Genomic DNA, 25,158 nt, shown 5'->3' with positions numbered 1-25,158 from the left:
GCTAAATAGAATACTTAAATAATCCCATCTCAGAAAAAGAAATTGAACAAGCCATCAATGAACTCCCCAAGAAAAAATTCCCAGGGCCTGTTGGATTCCCAAGTGAATTCTATCAAATGTTTAAAGAACAATTAATCCCAAATACTATACAAACTATTTGACAAAATAAGCAAAGAAGGAATCCCGCCAAATTCTTATAATGACACAAATATTAGTGGACATTGATACAAAAATCTTAAATAAAATACTAGCAAAGATACTATAGCAATATATTGCAAGGATTATTCACTATGACCAGGTGGGATTTATACCAGGAATGCAAGGCTGGTTTACTATTAGAAAAACTATCAGCATAATTGACCATATCCATAATCAAGCTAATAAACATCACATGATTATTTCAATAGATGCAGAAAGGCCTTTGACAAAATACAACATCCTTTCCAAATAAAAATACTAGAAAGCATAGGAATAAAAGGGTCTTTCCTTAAAATAATAAGTAGTAGTTATTTAAAACCATCAGCAAGTATCATCTACAATGGTGATAAATTAGAAGCCTTCCCAATAAGATTAGAAATGAAGCAAGGATGCTCATTGTCAATGCTATTATTTAATATTGTGCTAGAAAATCAACTAAAAACTAGTTGAAATAATAATTTTAGTAAAGTTGCAGGATACAAAATAAATTCACATAAATCATCAGCATTTCTATATATTTACAACAGAGTCCAGCAGCAAGAGTTAGAAAGAGAAACTCCATTTAAAATCACTCTAGACAATATAAAATACTTGGGAATCTACTTGCCAAGACAAACGCAGAATTATGTAAATACAATTACAAAACACTTCACACGAAGTAAGATCTAAACAACTGGAAAAACATTAATTACTCATGGGTAGGCTGAGCTAATACAATAAAAATGACAATCCTACCTAAATTAATTTACTTATTCAGTGCCATACCCATCAAACTCCCCAAAACCCCTAATTTATAGAACTGGAAAAATAATAACAAAATTCATCTGGAAGAACAAAAGATCAAGAATTTCAAGGGAACTAATGAAAAAAAAGTAAAGAATTGTGGCCTAATGGTACCAAATTTTAAACTGTACTATAAAGCAATAATCATCAAAGCAATATGATACTGGCTAAAAAATAGAAGGGTGGATCAATGGAATAGATTAGGGGTAAATGATCTTAGCTATCTAGTGTTTGATAAGCCCAAAGATCCCAGCTTTTGGGATAAAAACTCACTACTTGACAAAAACTACTAGGAAAACTAGAAAATACTATGGCAAAAATTGTATTTAGATCAATATCTCACACCCTAAACCTGCTGTGGCAAACCTATGGCACTCATGCCAGAGAAGACATTCAGAGCCCTCTCTGTGGGCATGTGCACCATCACTTACCAGATTTTGTTACTAGAGAGCCAGAAGGACTCGGGCCAAGCTGCTCTCCTTCCCCTCCCCTTGCACCTGAGAACATTTTTTCATTTCACCCACCTCTCTGCCCAGCAGCCCAATGGGAGTGCCCCCTCCTTCTCCTATCTGGGATTAGTTGGTGGTGGGGGAGCATAGCACTTGGGCTGGTGGGGCATGGTACTTTGGCTCTAAAAGGTTTGCCATCACTAAACAAGTTAAGGTCAAAATGAGTATATGATATATGAAAAAATGTTCTAAATCTCTTGATTAGAGAAATGCAAATTAAAACATTTCTACGGTACCACTTCACACCTATTAGATTGGCGAATATGTCAGTAAAGGAAAGTGATAATGTTGGAGGGTATGTGGCAAAATTGGGACACTAATGCATTGCTGGTGAGTTGTGAATTAATTCAACCCTTCTGGAGGGCAACTTGGAATTATGCCCCAAAGGGCTATAAAACAATGCATACTTTGCTTGTACAAAAATATTTGTGGCTGCTCTTTTTGTGGTGGCAAAGAATTGGAAACTAAAGGAATATCCATCAATTGGGGAATGGCTGAACAAATTGTGTATATGGTAGTGATGGTGGAATAATGAATTGGGATGATTTCAGAAAACTAGAAAGACTTATGTGAACTGATACAGAGTGAAATAAATAGAAACAGGAGAACACTGACAAACAGTAAAAGCCATATTGGGGAATGATCAAATGTGATAGACTCAGCTACTCTCAACAATACAATAATCCAGAACAATTCTGAGTGACTTATGAAAAAGAATGCTATTCAGCTCCTGAGAAAGAATTGTTGGAGTGGGAATGCAGATGAAAGCATATGATTTATTACTTATTTGGATATATGTTTTGAGGTTTTGGTTTTATAAGATTAATCACTTGCAAAATAAACAATATGGAAATGTTTTGTGTGATAATACATGTATAACCCAGATTGAATTGCTTGCCAGCTTAGGGAGTGGGGGCGGGGGGAGAAAGGAGGGAGACAATTTGGATCATATAACTTTGGAAAATTGGTCACAAGGAACACTGCTCAGACCAAACTCCTAGCTCAATCTGAAACAAATGCTTGGCTCTTCCTACGAAATTATCTATAGTTTCTGTTTGGGCACTGATCGAAAACTGCTTCTCACTTGACTAGGTGACCATATCCAACACTATGCATCATGTGTTATTCTTGCAGTCTCTCTGTCCGTCCTATGGCATGGGGAAGGAGGCATGTCTCATTGCCTGATTGCTGAGACCTTCCCTGGTTTTTCAGTTCTTCATTTTAATGAAATTTACATTTACACTGGGCAGCTAGGGGCACCGTAGATGGGGCACGAGGCTCAGAGTCAAGAAGGCCTGAGTTCAAATGCAACCTTGGACACTTACTAATCATGTGACTTTGGCCAAGTTGCTTAACCTTGTTTGCCTCAGTTTCCTCAACTATAAAATGAGATGGAGAAGGAAATGGCAAATCTCTCCAGCATCTTTGCCAAGAAAGCCCCAAATAAGGTCACGAGGAGTCAGAAACAATCAACTACATTGATAATCAATTGATATCAATATTACATATAGTGTTCTCTTTTTTGTACCTAGTTCATTCTGCATTAGTCCATACAACTTTTTCTCTAGTATCCTTCACAGGCCTCATTCTTTACTGAATATAAATACTCCATTACATTCATCTATCACTCAGTTATTTGCCCACCAATGAGTACACACATTATTTTAGTTCCTTTCTCCACTGCCCACTTTTCCAGGAATAGAAGCACTTAGGGCACCAGAGGGATAGCCGGCTCATGATATACAAACCAATTCGGGAAATCTCTTTTATACAACTATCTATTTGCAATGATCTGAGGATACAAGGACCAAACGATCTTTGCATGGAGCTTGCATTCTATCAGCTTAAGTTCTATGGCTATCTGGAGCACTGAGCAGGGAGAAGTGCTAAAGAGGGAAGAATTCCTAGTAGGTGTCAGGCGAGCAGACTGCCTGTTTCTCACATCTGATTAGAGCCACACCTTGATTGTGCCATCATTACCCAACACGCATTTTTCTGTTAGTGCTGGCCACATAATCTAGAAATCGATCATTATGGAGCATATGGAAAACACAACCAACATCCGTTTTGCTCACTTATTTCATCACACTTTCAAGTGGAATTCCTAAACCGCATTATAACCAGTGACGGTTAATATCTCCTCTAAGGGAAAGCGATGTGGCTTAGTAGATTGGGAGTCAGGCTAGGTCTTGGGTTCAAATTTGACCTCAGATTCTTCCTAGCATGGTGACTCTAAACAAGTCACTTAACCTTAACTGCCTAACCCTTCTAGCTTATCTGTTTTAGAACCAATTCTTAGCATTGGTTCTAAAACGGAAAGTAAAGGTTAAAAAATATATATCTTCTCTAGGTGTTTGGTATCCACATATTCATGAGTCCAGGCAGACGGATTTATACAACAGAAAAAAATCTGTCTTCTGAAGAATTAAGCATTTTCTTAGCTGTATTTAGTATCAAGTAATGACCCCTAGTGGCAGTTAAGAAGAAATTTTCTTTGTCATATTGATTAAATAAATAAACGTCTCTATTTTCTTTTCTAAAAACTCTCCCCTTGTTTTAGAATCAATACTAGGTATTTATTTCAAGTTAGAAGAACAGTAAGGGTTAAGCAATGGGAGTTAAGTGATTGCTCAAGGTTCTATAGCTAGGAAGTGGCTGGATCCAAATTTGAAGCCAGGACCTAGCCATCCAGTCACCTCTATTTCCTTAGGAATATATATATAAACCTCCTAAACCAGCCACTGTTTAAAAATGTAAACTGCTATATAAATACAAGTATCCAATGTAATCACAAATATTTTTAAAAGTCATTATATTAAATTATACTTTGATACTTGGATGACGTGATCTCATTAATATAGGTAACTGTCAAATGATGAAACTTATAATCCATTTACCCCATCTCATGCTTTGGGAGTCTTGAGCATGCCCTTCTATGAATCTTCCACAAAGTGTTTGCCCAATGTGCTGAAGGCATTCTTCTGGGTGTCCTGACACTACATGGAACGCATGGGCTGATACTTGATCATGATGCATGATTGGCCCAACACTTTTTCTGATTAGACGTCACTCATGGGATCTTTTGTTGTTGTTGTTGTTGTTCAGTCGTTTTAGTCATATCCGGCTCTTTGTGACCTCATTTGGAGTTTTCTTGGCAAAAATACTGGAGTGGTTTACCATTTCCTTTTCTAGCTCATTTTACAGATGAAGAAACTGAGGCAAACAGGGTTAAATGACTTTCCCAGGGTCACGCATCTAGCAAGTATCTGCGGCTGGATTTGAGCCCAGCCAGATCTTCTTGCCGATGGAATTTTTCAGTTCTTCTAAACAATTTTTTTTGCCAATGATATTTTATAGTTCACTCATGCTCATCATGTACCCTTTCACTGTTTTTTAGAAACTGGTATTCCATGAATTCCCAGTGTGTATGGCTTGACTCCAGCTCTGCTCCCTCAGGGCTAGATCTGGCACATTTTATTCTCACCAAGAGTTATCTGTGGTACCCCAGGGTGCTGAAAAGTCTCTTTCTTCTCTGCCATTTGGCTCAAGATTTACCATGGAGAAAACCTCTATTACAATAGCCATTCGACATCAATTGAAGAATATTGATTTTTTTTTTAACCCTCACCTTCTGTTTTGGTTCCAAGGTAGAAGAGTGTTAAGGGCTGGCAATGGGGACTGAGTGACTTGCCTGGGTCACACAGCTAAAAAGTGTCTGAGGTCAGATTAGAATCCAAGGCCTCCTTCCTCCAGGCCTGGCTCAAAAATGATGACTAAAAAAAATTTTTTTTAACTCAGGCCTTTGATTTATAGATCACTTTGAGGTCATTAAATCTTAAATCTACATGGTATCTCAAAGATAGTTTAGCCCATTCTCTTGTTCAGTTCTGGGCCTGGTTCATTGTCCATTTGCAGTATCTTTCCAGGATGATAACCCAAATCTATGGTTTATTCATCCAAATGAACAGCAGACATTCTACAACCAATGGATTTTTCAAATACAGATAGGCCAAACTCCTTTGAGTGATTATAAAAGTCTCTTAGCAGGCTATGTACTATTTCAAACTTTGATATAATCATGTCATCTGTAAAAAATGAGAAACTTATCTCACCATCCATAGAGAATCTCGCTACTATTTGAACTCCCCATTAAACATCGCTCAGGATAGGGGAAAACACTTTCATGAGCACACATCTTTATTTTATGCCTGTAAAAGATAATTTAATTAAGTCATTTCAGTTTATATTCAATGTTTAATGCCGCCTCAGAGCTATATATCTTTTGCAAGTAATTCCATTAGATAATCAGTATTTGGGGGATAAATTATAAGGAATAATCCCAATTTCTGGTTGAATAATTATGAAAATTAGTAATCAATAATCATATTATAGGTTAAATAACAAGAAAAACCCTTTAAAGGGCTTTAACAAGATATTCTTACCAAAGTAAATTGTATGCATGCCTTCAGCATTCTGGAATGTGTCTAGATATCTGCTCCTAGGGCTGGAAATTTATGACCTTTCAGCTTGGCTGTTTACCATATAAGGAACAGAGGTGATATAATTGGCCTCAAGATAAGAAAAAAAAAACCTGATCTTCTTGAAGGAGACATACTAGAAGATGAAAGAAAGAAATAGCTAACCAACCTCACCTTCTGGAAGGAGTTGATGCAATCTGACTCTTTTGCATAGACTATAAATACTTGTCATTTCCACATTTCTGGGTCTTAGACAGTACTGGGTGTGTCTGACTTTGATTTTATGATTTATAGCTTCTATAATAAAATATCGGTTCTGAATTCAGAAAATTTTTTTTCAGCAATATTTATTTTTCTTTTACATACCTTGGTATGTATAATCAGAGGATCATTAAAGTTATCCCTGTTGTTGAAAATTTCAGTGAATCATAAATGAATAAATGTATGTATGAGAAACACCTCATTGGAGGACAAGCCTTAAGGCAGCATTTTTCTCTTTCTAATCAAATGCCTTTATATAGTTGATAATAACCTGAGTAGAATCATGTATTTAAACTTTTATTCGCATGATTGTAATGATAAAGTTTTTTTTATGGAATGACACTTGGAAAAAAATCCCAACTATAATCCTTGATTATCTTCACCAAGGATGACCTCAATATGTGTGTATACTGTAAGATTGTTGTAAAGTTAGAAAAGCTGGTATATGGGTTGGTAGTAATATTTTCTTGGTTGCCCTTCTTTTAGCTAATGAGGTTGAATTTTTTTTTCCCCTAGGCCTCCTATCTTCCATTCTTTCAGATTCCTTGAGAATCATTTCCTTGCAATCCTCAAAACTTTATTATCTCCAGCACAAACTTCTTTTTTTATATACTAGATCTAGTTCAGTTGAGTTCCTCATTTTTTTTTCCTTTAATGTCTTTTCTCCTTCATACAACACTGGAATGTTAGGAGCTAAATATGTTACTTCTACTGCCATTTATGGGGGGAAATTATTGTTAAAATCTTTGCAGATCTTTCCCTTCTTTTTTTTTGTCTGCTCACTATCTTTGAGTTTCATCCTTAAATATCTTTAGGATGGTTTGCCTTAGTTGTTTCTTCACCAAGCTCTCTATAAACTTACCCCCTTTCCCTCCCAGGGTTCACTATACTTTTTAATAAGGTGATGCTCCTCATAATCTTCCACTATCTTTCTCCATAGGATTTTACAAATAAATTTATATTATAAAGTACCATTGATCTTAATTGCCATATCTTTCCACTTTGCAAGGAGATCAAGTGTTTGCTTAGATAAGTTTAGCATTGTGTCTGGCACATGATAGGCACTTAAGAGACATTTATTGAATGGCTGATGAAGCAATTTCTAGGCACTTTTGGTCTCACTGTACAAATTGACAAATATCAGTTGAACTTTCTTGTGAAATAGGGTTATTCCCAGTTAATGTCTTTTATTTCCCATTTTTGGACATCTACAACTTGTTCAAATAGGTCAAGTTAAAATTGCCTTATATATTTTCATTTTTAGTCTTCTCATTTGGCATATTTTGCTTTAACAAGTCAGTGGTCTGACAGCTGATTCTCACATCCATAAAAAACATTTTCAATCTCTTCAAACCTAGTAATTTTCTTTTTGTATGTATGATTTTATGTAATGTTCATCATATCCAGTGGCTCCCAGCTCTCTTCTCAAAGAAGTTATTCAGGATAAATAGCTACAAGATTTCCATAACTTGGTAAGCCTTTGAGATTCCTAATTTCCTATACCTGAATCATGCTTTTCAGCATATCTTTCACTATACTCTCAGTGAAATTCATTTCCATTGAAGTCATCAAATATTTAAGTACAGATTGATTTAATTTACATACTTTTACTGAGTTCTCTTGGTGAAAATGCTACAGTTATTTTCAAGGTGGTCTTTTTGTATGAATTTGTAATTCATGAACCCTGTAATATGAGGCAACCAAGTATCCCATGAAAGGATGCTTCCTTTTTTCAATGTTTTTATTTATTTCATTACATATTTCTCTATTACATGTAGATTTTTTAACATTAATTTTTAAAATTTCAGATTCCAAATTTTCTTCCTCTCTCATGCTCCTCTCTCTCTCTCTCTCCTCTGGAGAAAGTAAGCAATTTTTACATCAATTATACATGTGAAGTCATGCAAAACATTATATTCCATATTGGCCATTTGTAAAAAAAAAAAAAAACAGACCCCAAATCCCCCAAGATAAGTGTCAAAAGTTTAAAAAAAGTTTCAATTTGCATTCAGGGTTCATTAGCTTTCACTCTGGAGGTGGATAGTATTTTTCAACCTGGGTCCTTTGGAAGTGTTTTAGATTAATGTCTTGATCAGAGTATCTAAGTCTTTCCCAGTTGATCAGAAAGATGAATGTTTCAGAAATATCAGAAAGAAATGTTTCTTATTGCCTCTGGATTCACAATAAAACCATCTCTAACAGTTCCTTGACTTGCCTTTCTAGGGAACACCTAAGAGCCAATCTTTGATTTAGTCATAACTTCCTTGTGCCTTCCAATTTATTTACAGCAAGAATGGCAGGATTTATGGGATTCTATTCTTCTGCTGTTATGTCCACTGGGCAAGGATCTCACACTTGAGTAGCAATAGCTAAGTTAATGCTTATAGATGACCAAGAAGTGTTGATAAACTCTCTGCTCACTTTTCTGCCATTTTGTAACTATCAGTTTAAAAGTTGAAGATGGGGGGGGTGGGGGTCATACAGGATTGAGAGGCATTTTGTATTTGTTTGTTTGTTTCATGGTTGGTCATAACCAAAGAATTAGTCATTGGATAGTTATCCTATTAGATGATGAGTCTTTATCTACTCAACTAGAAAGTAATAAGTATAATGTAAAGTAATAAGAGTAACAAATAATAAGAATTATTAAAAAGATATATACATGTAATATTACAAAAAAAGGAAAGAGAAAACTCCATGTGTGGGGATGGAAACCACATTTGTCGTGAAGATTCTGTCCTTGTGTGGCTTGAAGGGAAGCAGAACAGAAATCGATAGCCTTTTCTACCCCACCCTTCTCCAAGGGAGATTTACATTCTTGCTAAGAAGGGTAGCAGGAGGTTGGCAATGGATGCCCCCTGGACTCTGCTCTCCTCACAGAGAAGGGGTACCAGCTAAACATATATCTGTTTCTTAAATATTTTTTTCATCAAGGGGATATTATTGAATTCCAACTAATGTTTGATTTCTTTGTTATTTTGAGTGGAAGGGAGGCCCCCAAAGCTCTACATCCAAGGCTTGACTCCATTTCCCACCTAATACCAGTTCTATAAGGAACACAAGGAACAGAGTAAAGAATCCCATTTATTCCAATCATAGCAAAACAAAAATCAGAGAAGGTATACAAAGGTGACTATTACAGCAAACAATACAGAATGAAAGAGCTTTCCCATTGGAAACAAGATAACTAGGCTCAACCAAGAGAGATTGTCCTTGATCTCACCCAAGGGAAACTCCTTGAAGTCTCTAGAGTAGCAAGCTGGGAAAGGGACCTGATGCAGACTGCCAACTCCATTCATGTCTTCCCAGTCTTTTCCTTTAGCAACCTGAAGTTATTCCATTTTCTCTCTCAAAACTGGAAACTGACTCCACACTTAAAGACTATCACTTAGGGAGCCCAAAAGAGGAGTCCTTGAAGAATCCCCACAGGGGAACTGGCTGAGTACTGAAGTGTTTCTGCTCTCAGCAAGTCTTCAGGGCCTTCATCTCCACCAAGAGAATACCATATCAATGAACCTTAAGATTGAGGTTACATGAATAGCTAGCATTTATGTAGCACTCTATAAAAGTTTATAAAGTGCTTTGCAACTATTATCTCATTTTATCCTTATAAGACCCCTGCAAGATAAGCACTATTGTCCTCATTTTACAGATGAGGAAACTGAGCCTGGGGGATGTTAAGTTTAGCACTCTCCACTGTGCTACCTAGATGCCTCAAAAATAGACACAATCTTCTGCCAGAACTGTACTTAAAAGACTTTCATGCCTAGGGAAGCCTACCAGAGCTTATGTCCTCTTTACATACCTTTTAGGTAGTCTCCATCAACAGTCACTAGTTCTTAAGCAATGCCCTATCCCAGATTTTTACTTATTTATTCCCCAGCACATATCAAAGGAAGCTATGAAAACTCCCTGAAACAATGAAGAAGATATATTTGTAGAGACACAATTAATAGAAATAATATTTGTATTTCAATGAAATATAATGAATTATATAATGAAATGATATATTATAAAGCTTTCTGAATCAATGAGGATTATTTATTTGTAGATATATAATGAATAATCATAAAAAATAATGAATATTCCCAACTAGAATCTTTCATACAATGTCAAGGACAAAGATCATCTAGCCCAAAAGAAATCCACCACTTGTAAATACAGTTATTGGAAAGTAATTTCAGAGGCAACACACTACTTGTGGGGATGTGGGGAAAATGGGAAAAGTCCTTTGCAAAAAGTGGAATTTGAGCTGAATTTTGAAGGTAGGCAGGAGACAGAGGTAAAAAGGGAGAGTATTGGGGAAATAAGGGACAGCCAGTCGGAAACCATGTATATAGCAAGAAGGCCACTATAATTGGATTTTAGAGGATGTGGAAGAGAATTAAGTATAAGAAGCCTAGAAAAGTTAGTAAGAAGCTAGGTTTACAGGATTTTAAAAACCCCGAAAGAATTTTATGTTTGATCTTTGAAGAAATAGGGAATCACTGAAGTTTACTGAGGGGGAGGGGTACAGGGTTTGACACATATTAGGTGCTAAATATTCTTTGAATTGATAAATGAATGAATGAATCATTGAATGATCCATAGCTGGTGTTTAACTAACAGACAGGATGGGAGAGGCATTGAAAGAATCAAAGACCTGAACTTAAGAGGAGTGAGCATGGCGTTCCATCTTTCCTTCCTTAATGGAAATATTTAGGATTCAGGAAACAAATTAGTGCTTGATGAAAGATTAATTAAAATTAATCTCTGAGTTTGAATCATCATTTGATCTTGCAAATATTTACTATTCTCCCACTGGATATGAGTCCCTCCAACACTTCTGCTTTATTCATGAACAGTTCCCTGTCTTTACTTATAATGACTGATAAATATGGGTAAAAACATCTCAGACTAGATTTGTCTGGGGGCCTGTGAGGGAAAGTGTTTTGGTAATTGAAATTCTTCCTACACGGAGTGGAAACAGAATTTTATCTCAAAAAAGCATTTTGTTGTTTCCAGAAAGTTTGACATGAAACAGAATAAAGAGTGATGAAAAAAGTTTTAAATCTTCTGACGCAAAAGAAGCATTTCTCTATCAAAAATGGAAGCAGAATTAACCTCTGGGAAGCAAGGTAACCTAGATGACACTCTCCAAATACTTTTTTTTTTCAATATCCCAATAACATCCAGAGAAGAACCAAAATTTAGAGCTGGAAAAGTGCTTTAGTCTAAAGATGAGGAAACCAGATGGGACCCAGGAAAGGAAAATGACTTGCTCCAAGATTCTCCTAGTAACAGAATTAGATTTGAACCTAGATCTTTCTGCTTTAAAATCCATTGTTCTGTCTGCTACACTGTGTTGCTTCTTGTTGAATTCCTCTTGTTTTACATATGAAACCTGGTCAGGTTTCAACCACTCCTCCCTTAGAAAGAGAAGCTTCATCCTCAGTGAAACTTAGAAGTCTCTGAAGTTTATTCAGCACGAGGCTTACCCATCCAGTAACATACCCAGGACAGACATCAAAGTTCTTAACATTATATCATAAAATAAGATAAATTACTACTACCTTCATTTCTTAAGTTGAAATGAAATAAAGATGTTCCATCCCTTTATTCAGTATTTCTTAAGTAACTACAATAGGCCTTTGGTAACATGGAAGACCATGTGATACACATGAGGATAAAAAAGCAATGGTTTTAGAGTCAGAAGACCAGGGTTTGAATTCTGTCTCTGACACTAATTACTTTGGTGATTGGCTCCTTGAGCTTCCACACTTATTTGGAAATTGACAGAATTGGATTAGATAGCTTAAAAGTACCCTTCCTGCTCAGGAACTGGAATCTTACATGCAAAGAAAAGTGTGCTTGTGTGTGTGTGTGTGTGTGTGTGTGTGTGTGTGTGTGTGTGAAAGACCGAGAGAGGGAAGGAGAAAGAGAGAGAGAAATAGAGAGATTGAGAGAGAGAAACAATTTATATCCACGGAAGATATACCTACACTGATGAAATCCCATCTTCTTGAAGACTTGCAGTATCTTACCATTCACTCAATATACTAAGCTGATTTGGATCAAATAATAGCAAACGGGCGATGCCAATGCCCTGTACCTATGCACACCCAACAAGAGAATGGATGCAAAGTCTCTTTGCTTTGAAATTGTGAAATTATGATATTCTTAGAGAAACTAGGACAAACATAGTGACTGCTAGGTACTTAGATATGCCTAAATGGCTTAGACTACAAATTGGAAACAGCAGGTTTATATACATAAACCTGATATATATATATATATATATATATATATATATATATATTTTTTTTTTTTTATCAGCAACCTACTAACTTTGGAATGAAAGCACTGCATTCCTTTCCATATGCCCTGTCATTTAACAAGTAGAATAGCCATTTAATCAAATAAGCCAAGGTATCCAGTGATCCATATATTGCCTAAATTCCTGCTGGTTGGTAGGAGCCTAGCCGAGAATATTTACCAAATTCAGGCTACTAAGGAGAATATGGAATTCGATCGACTTCTGCTGAAAAATCACCTTCAAGCCATACATCTGAATCTTAATCACATACTAGAAGGAATCCCCAAACTTTATATGCATCGTCTAATCACTAGGTAACTTAGCTCCAAGCCAAGTGGAAAATCAACAGCAATTAAGTAACAACTCTATATTGTTTCAGTTTTCTCCTCTAAATGACAGAAGGGCAGGCCCTGAGCAAAATTGAGAAATAAGTAAAATTGTCTTTGGTACTTTCTTACTCGCCTTTTCTCGATCTTCTCTCATCCTCTGTGTTTTCTGTCCCCCAACCTCCTGAACACTGATATGCAAAGTCTCTCATTTTGGCATTCTGTCCCTAGGCTTTCTTTTTCCTTCTGTGTGTGTCCCATGCTCCAAAATTACCTCTTCTCTGCTCCCTCTGCAATTAAAACTCTAAACTATAAGTCTTACTACATGGAGAACAATCTAATTAAGCCAAGTAAAATGAGTGAATAACTGGTGGTTCTTTTTGTCTTATGAAATACTTACACATTAAGAGAATCATTAATCCAAATGGATTGCTACCTGGTGAAATTTCAAACCCTATCAAGTAAAGAATTTCAATCAGAGCTAGGCTTGGAGGAATTTCTGAGACCCCTTATATCATCATGCACACCAGGCCCAAGCAGGAAACATGATATCTGCTCCCAATTAATTCAACTGTTGAGAAATTAAATGAGGCTATGCTAATAATGAGATGTTGGGATTGTATTAACAATGGGTTTAAGCAATGGGCTTAATCCTTCAGAAATACAGAAGAGGATTTATTTCATAATAAAACCTCCTAGACTATCAACTACCCAGGCTTTAGTCCATTACAGGGCACTTATGACACTGGGTACAAACTCAGTCCTATTCTGTATCCTGGGGCAGTGTGCAGAAACAGAAGAGACCATGGTAATATTACATATATCCATACATATTCATTAATATGTATGTTTATACATCATACATTATATTAATAACATATGTTAATACATTAATATGTATTAACATGTAATATTCAATAATATTCATACATACATACATATTCATTAATAGTATCTGGTAGCTGTCTTGTACTTTTCACCCATAAAAAGGCTCAAAGTTCTTTAAAAATATCCTTTTAGGGGACAGGTGTGTAGCTCAGTGGATTGGGAACCAGGCCTAGAGATAGGAGGTGCTGGGTTCAAATTTGGCCTCAGACACTTCCTAGCTATGTGACCCTGGGCAAGTCACTTAAACCCTACTGCCTAGCCTTTACCACTCTTCTGACTTGGAACCAATACATAGTATTGATTCTAAAGCAGAAGGCAAGAGTAAAAAAAAAATTCTCTCATTATCTTCATTATCCTTTTTTTTCCCTCTGAGAAGGAAGTAGGCATATTTTTTGAATTAGCACTGCAAGGACTGACATAGAATAAGCCTGACTATGGTCAGCTCTATAAACTAAGCCTTCTGGAGGGAAGAAATCCCCATGCATCAGATGGCTCATCAGTTTAATCTTGTTTCAGGTAATGTGGTCCAGTGGAGCCTTTTATTACCCAGAAGATTCTATGGAAATAAAAGGAAGGTCTGAGTTTAAGTCCTAGATCAAATACCTTATTAGCTGTGTGACCCTGGGATTTCTGCATCTCAGTTTCTTCTTCTATAAAACAAGTCTAGATAACATCTAATATCCTATTCCACCTCTAAACCTATGAATTTATATGAATTCTTGAGTTAGACAGGCCAGCTCCCTAAAGTAATTAAAGGGTGGGGAAATAGACTTCTATCTAAAATCCCTGAAGAAAGAATAGGCAAGCCATTTCCTTCCTTCCTTCCTTCCTTCCTTCCTTCCTTCCTTCCTTCCTTCCTTCCTTCCTTCCTTCCTTCCTTCCTTCCTTCCTTCCTTCCTTCCTTCCTTCCCTCTCTCTCTCTCTCTCTCTCTCTCTCAACCCTTACCTTATGTCTTGGAATCGATATTTGGTTCCAAGGCAGAAGAACAATAAGGCCTAGGCAATAGGGGTTGAGCCACTTGCCCAGGGTCATACAGCTAGGAAGTCTGAAGCCAAATTTGAACTCAGGCCTGGCTTTCTATTCACAGAGCTATCTAGCTGCTCCCTATAAACCATTTTCTTGCTCTCTGAAAACATTTTACATAGATGACCCTTAGCAGCTCAGGGAAAATAGAGATCTAAAAGAAAAATCTTTAAGGTAAAAACACTAGAGTATTTGGATTCAAGGGTAAAACTGTTTTTCAGAGAATAAAACACATATAATATTACCTAAAAAGGATTTATCTTTAGGTTCCCTATATGTGCTTCTCTTAAAAGTACACCAGAGGGTTCATGAGAGATACAAGATCCTGGAATGTCAATTTGGAAAGGATCAAAGAGGTCATAGATTCTTTCTCACCCAATATCTGAATACCTTCTACTATGACAAACTCCTCTGAGTCAGAAATCTAAATCTCCTTTTGAATATCTTCTACTTCTCTACTTTCCACTTTTCAGAAGCCCAAGCAGACTTAAAGGACAATATTGTAATCCAGCTTGGTTTTTAAGGATATCATCCCAGGTCAAAGAATAAAGTTATGTTTTAAGTGGAAACAGAGTTGCCTATGGATCAAGCAATTGCAGTTTTATTCTATTTGTTTGGCTCTTAATTTTGCTATATTGCAACTGCTTTAATCTGGCTCCCTAGATGTAAGAATGATATTCTCAGTGGATTTTCAACCCCCTCATACATTATGAATACCTGGCAGAATACAAATGTGTCACTTAAGCAGATGTGAATGCCTTTGGCAGCATACTATTATCCCAATCAGCTGAAAAAATATTATTTGCGTGATATTAAAACAAAATTAATAGCAACTTGTGAATTACATGAAAAAGGCTTTATGTTGTAATTAATAAAAGTTGTAAACAACCCAGCATAATTAGCACCTTAATGAGGAAATGACCCATAATTTTCTATTTAAAAACAGTAAGAAAAGCTATTACAAGTCACATTCACTTGAAGAAACGAGAAAACAAAGATAAAATTTTAGAAGATATTATTTAATATCACCATTTACTAGTAGGTGGGTTGGGAAGCTGCTTCTGAAGCATTGTTGCCCATATAATGTCACTCCTTTGAGTAGCAGTGATTAACTGGTATGAAAGGGTAGCCAAAACCAGGGATTTGGGCATCCTTTATAGTGGGCTGGGGTAGGAGAGCCACATTGACAATTGTCTACTACTACACCCCAAGAGAGTTGCAAGCAGCTAAACAGAATATTTGCTTTGGAAAGATCAGGAAAAATACAAAGAGACAAAGGTTTTGTCTGTATCAGGCACTCATATGAGGAGATAAAAATCCATTGCTATTTGGGCCATCTTTGCTACTGTAACTGAATTTTCTATAGCCAGCTTGGTTATAGAAAATTCAGTTACAGTAGCAAAGATGCCACAATGTAGTGGAGATCTTGCTTTAGGCCATTCCTGATGGTAGACTGAAGCCTCCAATTCAAGTCAGAGACCCTATAGAGAGGAGTTTCTAATCAAACTGTATTATATCTTTGGTTTCTAGTAGGAGTCATTTGTTCCAAAAAGTCATAGCTGAGTTCTTTGCTTTTGGGCTTTAGGGATCAAGGGCTTTTTTCTTCTTCTTCTTATTCAAATTGGTTATATTAATTGAATAGATCAAATGAACAAGTTGCCCCTTCCTTTTGAGATGGATCAAGATAGCCTAGAAGGCTGACTTCATATTGAAGGCAATATGGTATAATGGAAAGGGCATTGAGTTGGGAGCCCTAATTCTGGCATTCAATATCTGTGCATCCTTGGGCAACTAATTAACTTCACTGTGTCTGTTTTCTCTGCTATAAAAAGGGGTGAGATTAGACGGCTTCTTAAATGCATTCCAATTCTTGACCTATGATCCTTCCTTCTTAGAAATAGAGAAAGCAAGGTATAAACAGGCTGAATTCTTCACTTGTGTCCATAGTATTGTGAATCTTAAAATTTCTCAGACTCAGACCTTGGAACATTTGGTTAAGCCTATTCCCCATTTTAAACAATGAAGGTACTTGATCAGGAATGTATTGGGAACTTTAAAATTACTCCACCCATACTTAGGCATACCTTAAGGGAAGATAAAGTTGTAAAACTCCTTACTGAACAATGAAAAAGTACTTAACCCATACTTATAGTGAGGCAAAAGCCCTTAAGCTGGGTCTACTTTTATATCTAATACAAAAGGGTGCTAAGTACCTATGAAGGTCAAATTAATCACTGAAAGGTCAAGCAAACAAAAGGCAAGTTTAACAAAAGAGGTGTGAAGTTTTAGTCTATGCAGAGAAGGTGATTAACAAAAGAAGATGTGAATTAAGAATGGTCAGTCTTGTGGAAAACATCTACTGTGATTGGTAGATGTGAAAATTTAGGGGAGGTGACATAAGCGAAAATTCTCTTTAAAAGGAGGTCAGAGGCCTTTGGACTTAGTTCAGTTTAGGAAGCTGAATTGGAGTTTCTCGGTGGCGGAACTTAGTTGAGCTCAGGCGCTGAACTGGAGGGTCTCTCTGAACACTATAGTTTTACCTGGGACAAAATCTTGTGGTGAGTGATTAAAGACTGACTTAGTTTTCTCTCTTAAAGAGAAAGGCCTAGGCTATTGGCCTAGACCCTAGCTGTTTCCTATTATTTCCTCTTACTCTGTCTCTCTCCCTTTCCTTAATTCCTTCATTTATATTAATTAAAATCTCCATAAAACCCAGCTGACTTGGATATTTCTTATTTGGGAATTTTTCCCATGGTGACCACTTATTTTTGATATAAAATCAAGACGCTAAAAATTATCTTTATGCTTTTGGCAATTCAAAGTCTTGAACCCATATTTTCGCGGTTACAGTTTATGGCAACCACTCTTTTGTCTGTAACAGTATGATAAGCAAAGTCATACTACAAGAGTTTTAATGGGAGTCAGACCTCTGTCCTGACTCAGTGAGGAAGGTCCCCAGATCTCTTTTAGCTAAATGGGCTAAATTCTTTGCTATTACCTCCAGGTCCCTTCTTCCATATAAACTAAAAGAAAATGAACTATAAAATGAGTGTAAAATAATTAATGTGAATTAAACATTAAATTATTACTATGTAAATCAGTAACTGGGGCAGCTAGGTAGATCAGTGGATAAAGCACCCCATTAAAACCAGGAAACTAAAAAATGTTTAAATGCTTTATGATGTTTAGTAATAGGTATAATTTGCTTTAATTTGAAAATAACCATTCTAATAAGATTTTAAAAGAAAAACAAAATGTTGGTGCTGAAAAGGACCTAAGAATAAACCCTTCACTTTATACTAGAAAGACTTGTCCCAGGTCTCACAGTTCACAAGTATCAGAGCCATACCTCATACTTGGGCCTTCTAACCCTGACTCCAGTGATTCTTCCCCAAATATAAAGTCCTGAAGCTCTAGAGCAAGAATATTGTGTTATTTGCTCAATACAGAGCTAAATGGAAAACTAGGTAGGGTGTAAAGAAACAGAAGTAGCTAGAACTTTCTAAGTGCTCTGCTGATGAAATGTTGTAGGTAAAAATATTAATGATGGATTTTAGCTAAAATTATTAACTATTGAGGCATAGAAAAGATTATTATTTCACTGTTTGAATCTGGTCTTGTATGACAAGAAACCAGACATGTATTGCTTATAGGAAAGACTAATGCAATGCCTCACACTGACTCCAGAAAGCTTCAAGGAACCTGAAGAATGATGTTTGGAATTCCAATTAATTTCTGGTTTCTTGAGATTAATATTTTAATTAATTTATGTGAAGTTTAATGTATCTATGTTTCTTATTTGGAAAACTTGTTATATAAACTAATCAGCTACTGTTTCTCTATTCCTTTGTTTATATCCTGTACAATGTGGAACTTTTAGAGTTTTGAGGGAAATAAACCATCTATTTCATCTCTCCCCTCTGTTGGGCAACTTAATAAACTTCTTCCTAAAATACTTTTGTTTACAAATATTATGCTCTCAGTTCACAGTGCCAAACCAAGTCCCATACCCATTCTATGCTTCCCTCTGCCATAGATTGTACTCTACAGTAAAGTATGATTTCTCTCAACACAGATCTATATCAATGATAAGGAAAACCCAAGATGTTCATGTCATCCTTGTTCTCTAAGCACTGGAATTATGAAAGTTTTCCAGTGTTGAGTCTCTGGATCAATCAAAAAGCACTTCATTAAACAGTAACTGGGACTTTACTATGTCCTGAGGATGTAAATATTAATAAAATTATATAAATGATCCTTCCTCTCCAGGAGTTTGTGATTAACATCTAAAGCCTACATTGCCAATGATCTTAGAACAGATGGGTCCATGAGGCCCTAAATTCAAATGACCTGGCATTGACCGGAGATTGATTTTCTTTCATTAGTGACACCAAATCTTTCACAAAATAAGGAGTCACTAGCACCACAGGAAATGCCATCACTGCACCTCGTCTGTACCTGTAGGTTTTCTTAATTTCTTCTTGTGATGCCCCCTTCTGTAGACCAAGAATTTCATACAAAGCTTCTCCAGATGTCGACATAGCCCGCTGTCTTTGGTCAGCCATCTGATTTGTGTATTGCTCAGACTGTAAAACCGGAGAAAAAATAACCACAAGGGTTACACATGCTGGGTTCTGTTTTCTGAATGAGGAGGACAACTTTATTTTGTTTTTGTTTTTGTTTTCTTAAATCCCTCTGAAGAATGACAGCTTTGGAATGGGTTTTGTGTGCCAGTAGCAAAAGAACAGCCAAGTAGAATCAGGAAGGCCATAGATGGAACCTTGGGACAGAGCACTAAATGGTACATGGAATGTGGCTCTGCAAATTTCATCATTCTGAGATTGCATACAGATAAAAAGAGGCAAAGCATTGTGCAAATAAAGACCCACTGAGCACAGATCTTAGAAAGTCATTCCTGATAAACCAGATAAAAGAAGATTTTTGGTTTTGTTGTTCCAAATTTTGGGGGGTTTTGTTGCTATTGTTCTAAATTTTTGCTGTCCTTGGTCCAAATTAATTTTGCTGGTCATTGAGACAATTCCAAATTTATTACGTACCCCTTTGCCTTACTTTAGTCTGTGGCTTTAGACATGCAGCCATTAATAAAGGGATTACTTAAAAAAAAAAATCTATGCCAGGGAGAGAAAAAATCTTTTAGCAGAATCCCACCTGGGAATCAGGTCAGATTTTCTCCAGAGTTTTGAAATCTTAATATCAGAGCCATAACAAGGGGAGGGTGACTGGCACTTTGCCCTTAGGTTGTTGAATTTAGAAGGTGAATATATATAATTCATATATTTAATATGCTAGCTTTTATAGTTAGTACTCAGCAGTATAACACAACAGAGTTAGCTAGAGCAATTAGTTAAAATAGGAAACTATCATGACAGGCTGAATTTGGGCTTCTTCCTCATTCTACCCCATTCCTCTCCATTTTTGTTGGCCTCAATTTATTGTGGAATTCTGAGAATGTTTCCCTCCGACAGGGTAGTATCCCTTGCCTAGATTTTCTCCTGCCCCATCCCCTTGGATTGCACACTTTTAGCCCCTTGCCCCATGCTTGGGTGAGCTTTCCTGAGGTGGAGGCATTCCTATTTTTTTTTAATGTGTTTATTTTTTTCAGTTCACATGTAGAAACAATTTTTGACAATTGTTTTCAGACATTTTAGAAATCAGATTTTCTACCTCCCTCCTCTTCCCACTGCCTCCAGGTGGGAGATAGTCTGATATCAGTTATACCCCTACTTTAATGTAATACTGTAATAATGTAATGTAAATGTCCATATTTAGGCATCTGGCCAGAGTCCCACAAACAGAAATAACTCCCCTAGGGTCTGAAGCAGCTCTTTACTTTCCAGGAGTGTTAGACCCCAGAGGGGCAACAGTCACAGGATCACTGATTTCAAGCTGAATCCATTACTACCCCCGTTTTACAGAGGAGGAAGCTAAAGGCCTGAAATGTCTCATGGGTCACATACTAGTGTTTGAAGTGGGATTTTAACCCTGGGCTTCCATGCTGACTTCCGTCAAATCTAGCATCATTACTCTAACCCCCTTATTGAAAGCCTGGTGGGGTAAAACAGTATCAGAGATGCATGACTTTTGGGGATGCTCAGGGAGGATGAAGGACCCCCAGGCTTTACGTTCCTGGGTTGGGAGCACCCGAATACTTCCTCTGGGCCTGTGGGCATGAGGTAGGTCCAGATGCTGGGTGGGGTGGGGTTAAGGGGGGGGGGCGGGAAGGGGGTGTGGCCTTGACCTTGACTGCGGGGGTGGGGGGGGGTTGGGGTGGGACGACCTTAACCTTGGCTGCAGGGGGCGGGGCGACCTTGACCTGGGGGAGGGGGGACTTCGGCTTTGACCAGGGTTGCTTGGCGGGGCGGGACCAGGCTCTCAGTGCCGGATATTGGCGATCCCCCAGGGCCTGAGGAACAGAGCGGCAGGAGGGGCGGGGGAGATCCAGGCTTTTTGACCCCCGGGGGCTCCAGCATGGGGAAAGGTCCTATCCACCGAGTCCTTGGGAAGATCTGAACACAAACCTGAGACATAGCCCTGGGTACAGCAGAGGGCTTTACTAGGCTTTCTTCCTGCTGTCCCCCTTCCCCCCAGCCCAGCTGCACTTGAGAGGGCTGACCCCCCCTGGTGGCTGGAGGAGCCGCGGGCTCACAGCAGCCCAGAAGCCCCAGCATTCCCTGGGGCACGGAGAGACCGGTGGGCCCTGGAGCTGTCGCCCCCTCTTCCCCAACCTGGGGGGCATAAATTGGGAGCTGGAAGGGACTTCGGAAGCCTTCAAGTCCAACCCCTTCATTTTACAGATGAAGAAACTGAGAGCCGGAGATGTGAATCAGTGAGCCCGGTCTCTGGGGGTAGCACTGGAATCCAGGTCTCCTCGACTGCAAATCCAGCGCTCATATCTGCCACACTGTGTTCCCCATCCCCCGCCCTATTCCCACTGCAATGTCCAGACCTCTCCAGGAACTGAGTCTCACAGAATTTAAGTGATTTTGGCCAGTGCTACATAGGTAGGAATGAACAGAGCCAAGGTTCAAACTCGGATTCTTTGACTCCAGATCTAGGGCTCTTTCCACTGCATCACGGGATTTCAGTATCTAAAGGTTCGCTAAGTGCGGTCCCCCCTTCCCCCCTTCCCGCAGCCACTGGACACCGTGGCTAACGCTAGCCACAGCAATGTTATCTTGCCTCCAAGTCCTCAGGATTCTTCTTGTGAACTCAGAACAGGATGTTTAACTTCTGGACTCCCTGCCTTCATTTCCTGTTCTTTACAAGGAGGTTCTAGTTCTAGGAATACAGAATTAGAGAACTGAGAGATGGAAAGGCTGGAAGAGGTCAGGTTGACTAACCTCCCAGCTATTGCAGGAGAGTCCCCTGCACTGGAGAGGTCATCCCGTTGCCACTAGACTTCCCATGACGAGCTAATCAAGGCATTCTGTTCTATTTGCTAGATAAATATATTTGTAGGCAAGTTTTATGTTGAAACAAAACCTACTAGGTTATAAGCTCCATTAGAGAAGGAACTAGGTCAACTTCCCAAGCTCCTTCAGCCAAAATGCTTTGCATCCAGTGACTGCTTAATGAATTGGTAGTTGGTGGTGCTGATTGAGCTTTCTGGAGCACTAATAAACATTTTCTCTTCTAAGATGATATTAGGCCTCTTCTTCCTTGTCTGTAACAATGAGGGGGTCAAACTAAAAGTTCTCTAAGGTTCATTTCATAGTTTAGGTTCCATTATTCTGATAACATTTCACATATTTGAATACAGCTAGAATATCAGATACTCTTGGTTAGGTAACCTTTATCTTTTCAAATAACCCTTAGTTAGCCCAAGAAACCCTTAGAGTTTCTTCTCTAGCTTAAATAAATACACCCAATTCATAAATTCATAGAAACATAGAATGCTAGAGTTGCAAGGGACCTTAGAGATCATCTAATTTAAACCTTGAATTTTTCAGAAGAGGAAACTAAGTCTCAGAGGATGGATGCAGTTTGCTAAAGGTCACATAACTAATGATAAAAGTGTTTCTTATAAGAATGACAGTTTCTGGACCTCATTCTGATTGCCTTTCTCAATGCATTCCAAATTGTCAATGTTTCTCTTAAAATATGGCACCTTGAACTAAATACTATACTCTAGGTATGTTTTGACCACAGAACACAGTAAGTGGGACTATTACTAACCTTAATTTGAACCCCATTTGGAGTTTTCTCAGCAAAGATACTGGAGTGGTTTGCCCTTCCCATTTCCAGTTCATTTTATAGATGAGGAAATGGAGACAAGTCTGGTTAAATCACTTGCCCAGGGTCTCACAGCCAAGAAGTCTGAGGCCAGATTTGAACTTGAGAAGATGAGTTTTCTTGACCCCAGGTCCAGCACTCTATCCATTGTGGTACCTAGCTGCCCTATAATGTGAGTACTTTACCTATATTAATGCAATTGTTAACTTTTTAAAGAAAATATATAATACATGTATAACCCAGATTGAATTGCTTGTCATCTCTGGGAGAGGAGAGCGAAGAAAGGAAGGAGACATTATGGATCATTTAACTTTGGAAAACTTTTGTAGAAATTTGTTATTAAAATAATTTTGATTAAAAATATATATCATAAAAGGGAGCAAGCTAGGTGAGATTGAGAGCCAGGCATTGAGACAAGAGGTCCTGGGTTCAAACCCAACCTCAGACACTGACTGTGTGACCTGAGGCACTTAACCCCCATTGCCTAAACTTTATTGCTCTTCTGCCTTGGAATCAATACAAAATATTGATTCTAAGATGGAAGGTAAGAGTTTAAAATATATATACAAAATCATAATATTGGCTCATATCAAGTTCTTGGTTGACTAACCTCCTTATATTTATTAGCATTATCATGGATATTATATAATTGTATAGTGGTTTACAATTTAACAAAATATTTTTTGCAACCTTATGGGATATGAAGAACAAATATTTTTCCCTTCATATATATGTGCCACATATTATGCCATTTATAATATATAATTATATATAATTTATGTGTGTATATACATATATGTATTTTTATATCAATCAGGAAGCTGAGTCTCAGAGAAGATTAAATGATTTCCCCAAGTTCACACGGTGGCAAATGGCAGAATAAGAACCAAAATCCAAATGGTCTGATTCTAAATCTAGTCCTTTTTTCTTCTACAGCCAAATGCCTTTCACATGAATACTACTGAGTGTAGTTTCACTCTTCTTGTGTTTAGTGATCATAAAAGTCATATGCTGTTGTAGGCCCCGTGTTCCAGACTACCAAATTTCTTTTGAGTCTTAAATCTGGAGGCAGGATGTTGTCAGATTGAATTGATTTAAATTGTTCCCCTTCAATCACCTTTCCACTATTATTTTCAAAATCCCATTTTGGTGATGATCCTAAGTGAATTATCCCACAAACCATCCTGTAGAAAAATTCAGAAGGCATTATATGAGCCAGGTTAGTCTTTAGAAGGAAAAATATAAATTGTTCATTAGACAGCCTCATGAAAGAGACAGGAGGAATTGTATCAGAATTAATTGGAGAAGTGGCTAGGTAGCTTGGTAGAGAGCCAGGCCTGGGTTCAAATGTGACCTTTGCCACTTCCTAGCTGGGTGACAATGGGCAAGTCACTTACCCCCAAGTTCTCAGTCTTTACTGCTCTTCTGTCTTAGAACTAATACTTAGTATCCATTCTAAGATAGAAGGAAAGGTCTTAAAAAAGAAAAGAATTGGAAATCCTAAAATTATCTACATCTGGTTCTGTGACATAGTTATATATCATTCTTCCCACATGCATCTGGCCAGGATCCCTCCCATCTTGGCCCTCCCATAGATAATCCAGAGCCAAGTTGAGTGAAAGAGAAAAGATGGGATGAGTTACTGAAAATGGTCCCCAAAAATCAATCATCAAGAGCTGACCATAGAAGGCAGCTAAGTGGCTTAGTGAATGGAGAACCAGGCCAAGAGAAGGGAGGTCCTGGGTTTAAATCTGACCTTATTCACTTCCTAGCTGTGTAACTCAGGGCAAGTCACTTAATCCCCACTGCCCAGCCCTTACTGCTCTTCTGCCTTGGAACCAATATAAAATATTGATTCTAAGAAGGAGAATAAAGGTTGTTTTTTTTTTTTAATTGATCATAGTTCATAGGGTCAGATAAGAGAATGAAGAAATATGATAGAGAGCTCAGTTTTCCCCTTTGTGGCTGAAAAGAGAGGAAAATGTCAGAATATCTAAAAAATGATAACATTTACATTACTTTTTCTGATTTCCCTGGTTTTTGCTTTTATAGGCCACTAATGGCTATTAGATAAACAAAGGCCTCAGTTATCTGTATACTGATTAACAGGTACCTGACCACCTTCCTCTCCTCTCCTGGAGTA

The 25,158-nt window shown here is 37.7% G+C and overlaps 1 protein-coding gene across 4 annotated transcripts in view; it reads right to left on the bottom strand.

The window, feature by feature from the left end:
* Positions 1–25,158, bottom strand: part of DNAJC5B (DnaJ heat shock protein family (Hsp40) member C5 beta) — a 119,577-nt gene that overhangs the window by 37,790 nt on the left and 56,629 nt on the right. For 3 of the 4 annotated variants that reach the window (XM_007487045.3, XM_007487047.3, XM_007487046.3), the window contains one exon: positions 19,221–19,348. In XM_007487045.3, coding sequence (XP_007487107.1) covers positions 19,221–19,348 — 128 coding nt within the window. Of the gene's footprint in view, positions 1–19,220; positions 19,349–21,301; positions 21,467–25,158 lie in introns of those variants that run through there. The other variant, XM_001379094.5, reaches the window with a different exon arrangement.

The sequence above is a fragment of the Monodelphis domestica genome, chromosome 3, assembly GCF_027887165.1.
Source record: "Monodelphis domestica isolate mMonDom1 chromosome 3, mMonDom1.pri, whole genome shotgun sequence".
Taxonomy (NCBI): Eukaryota; Metazoa; Chordata; class Mammalia; order Didelphimorphia; family Didelphidae; genus Monodelphis; species Monodelphis domestica.
Note: the sequence above shows the minus strand (reverse complement) of the source record. Positions and strands in the feature narration are given on the sequence as shown.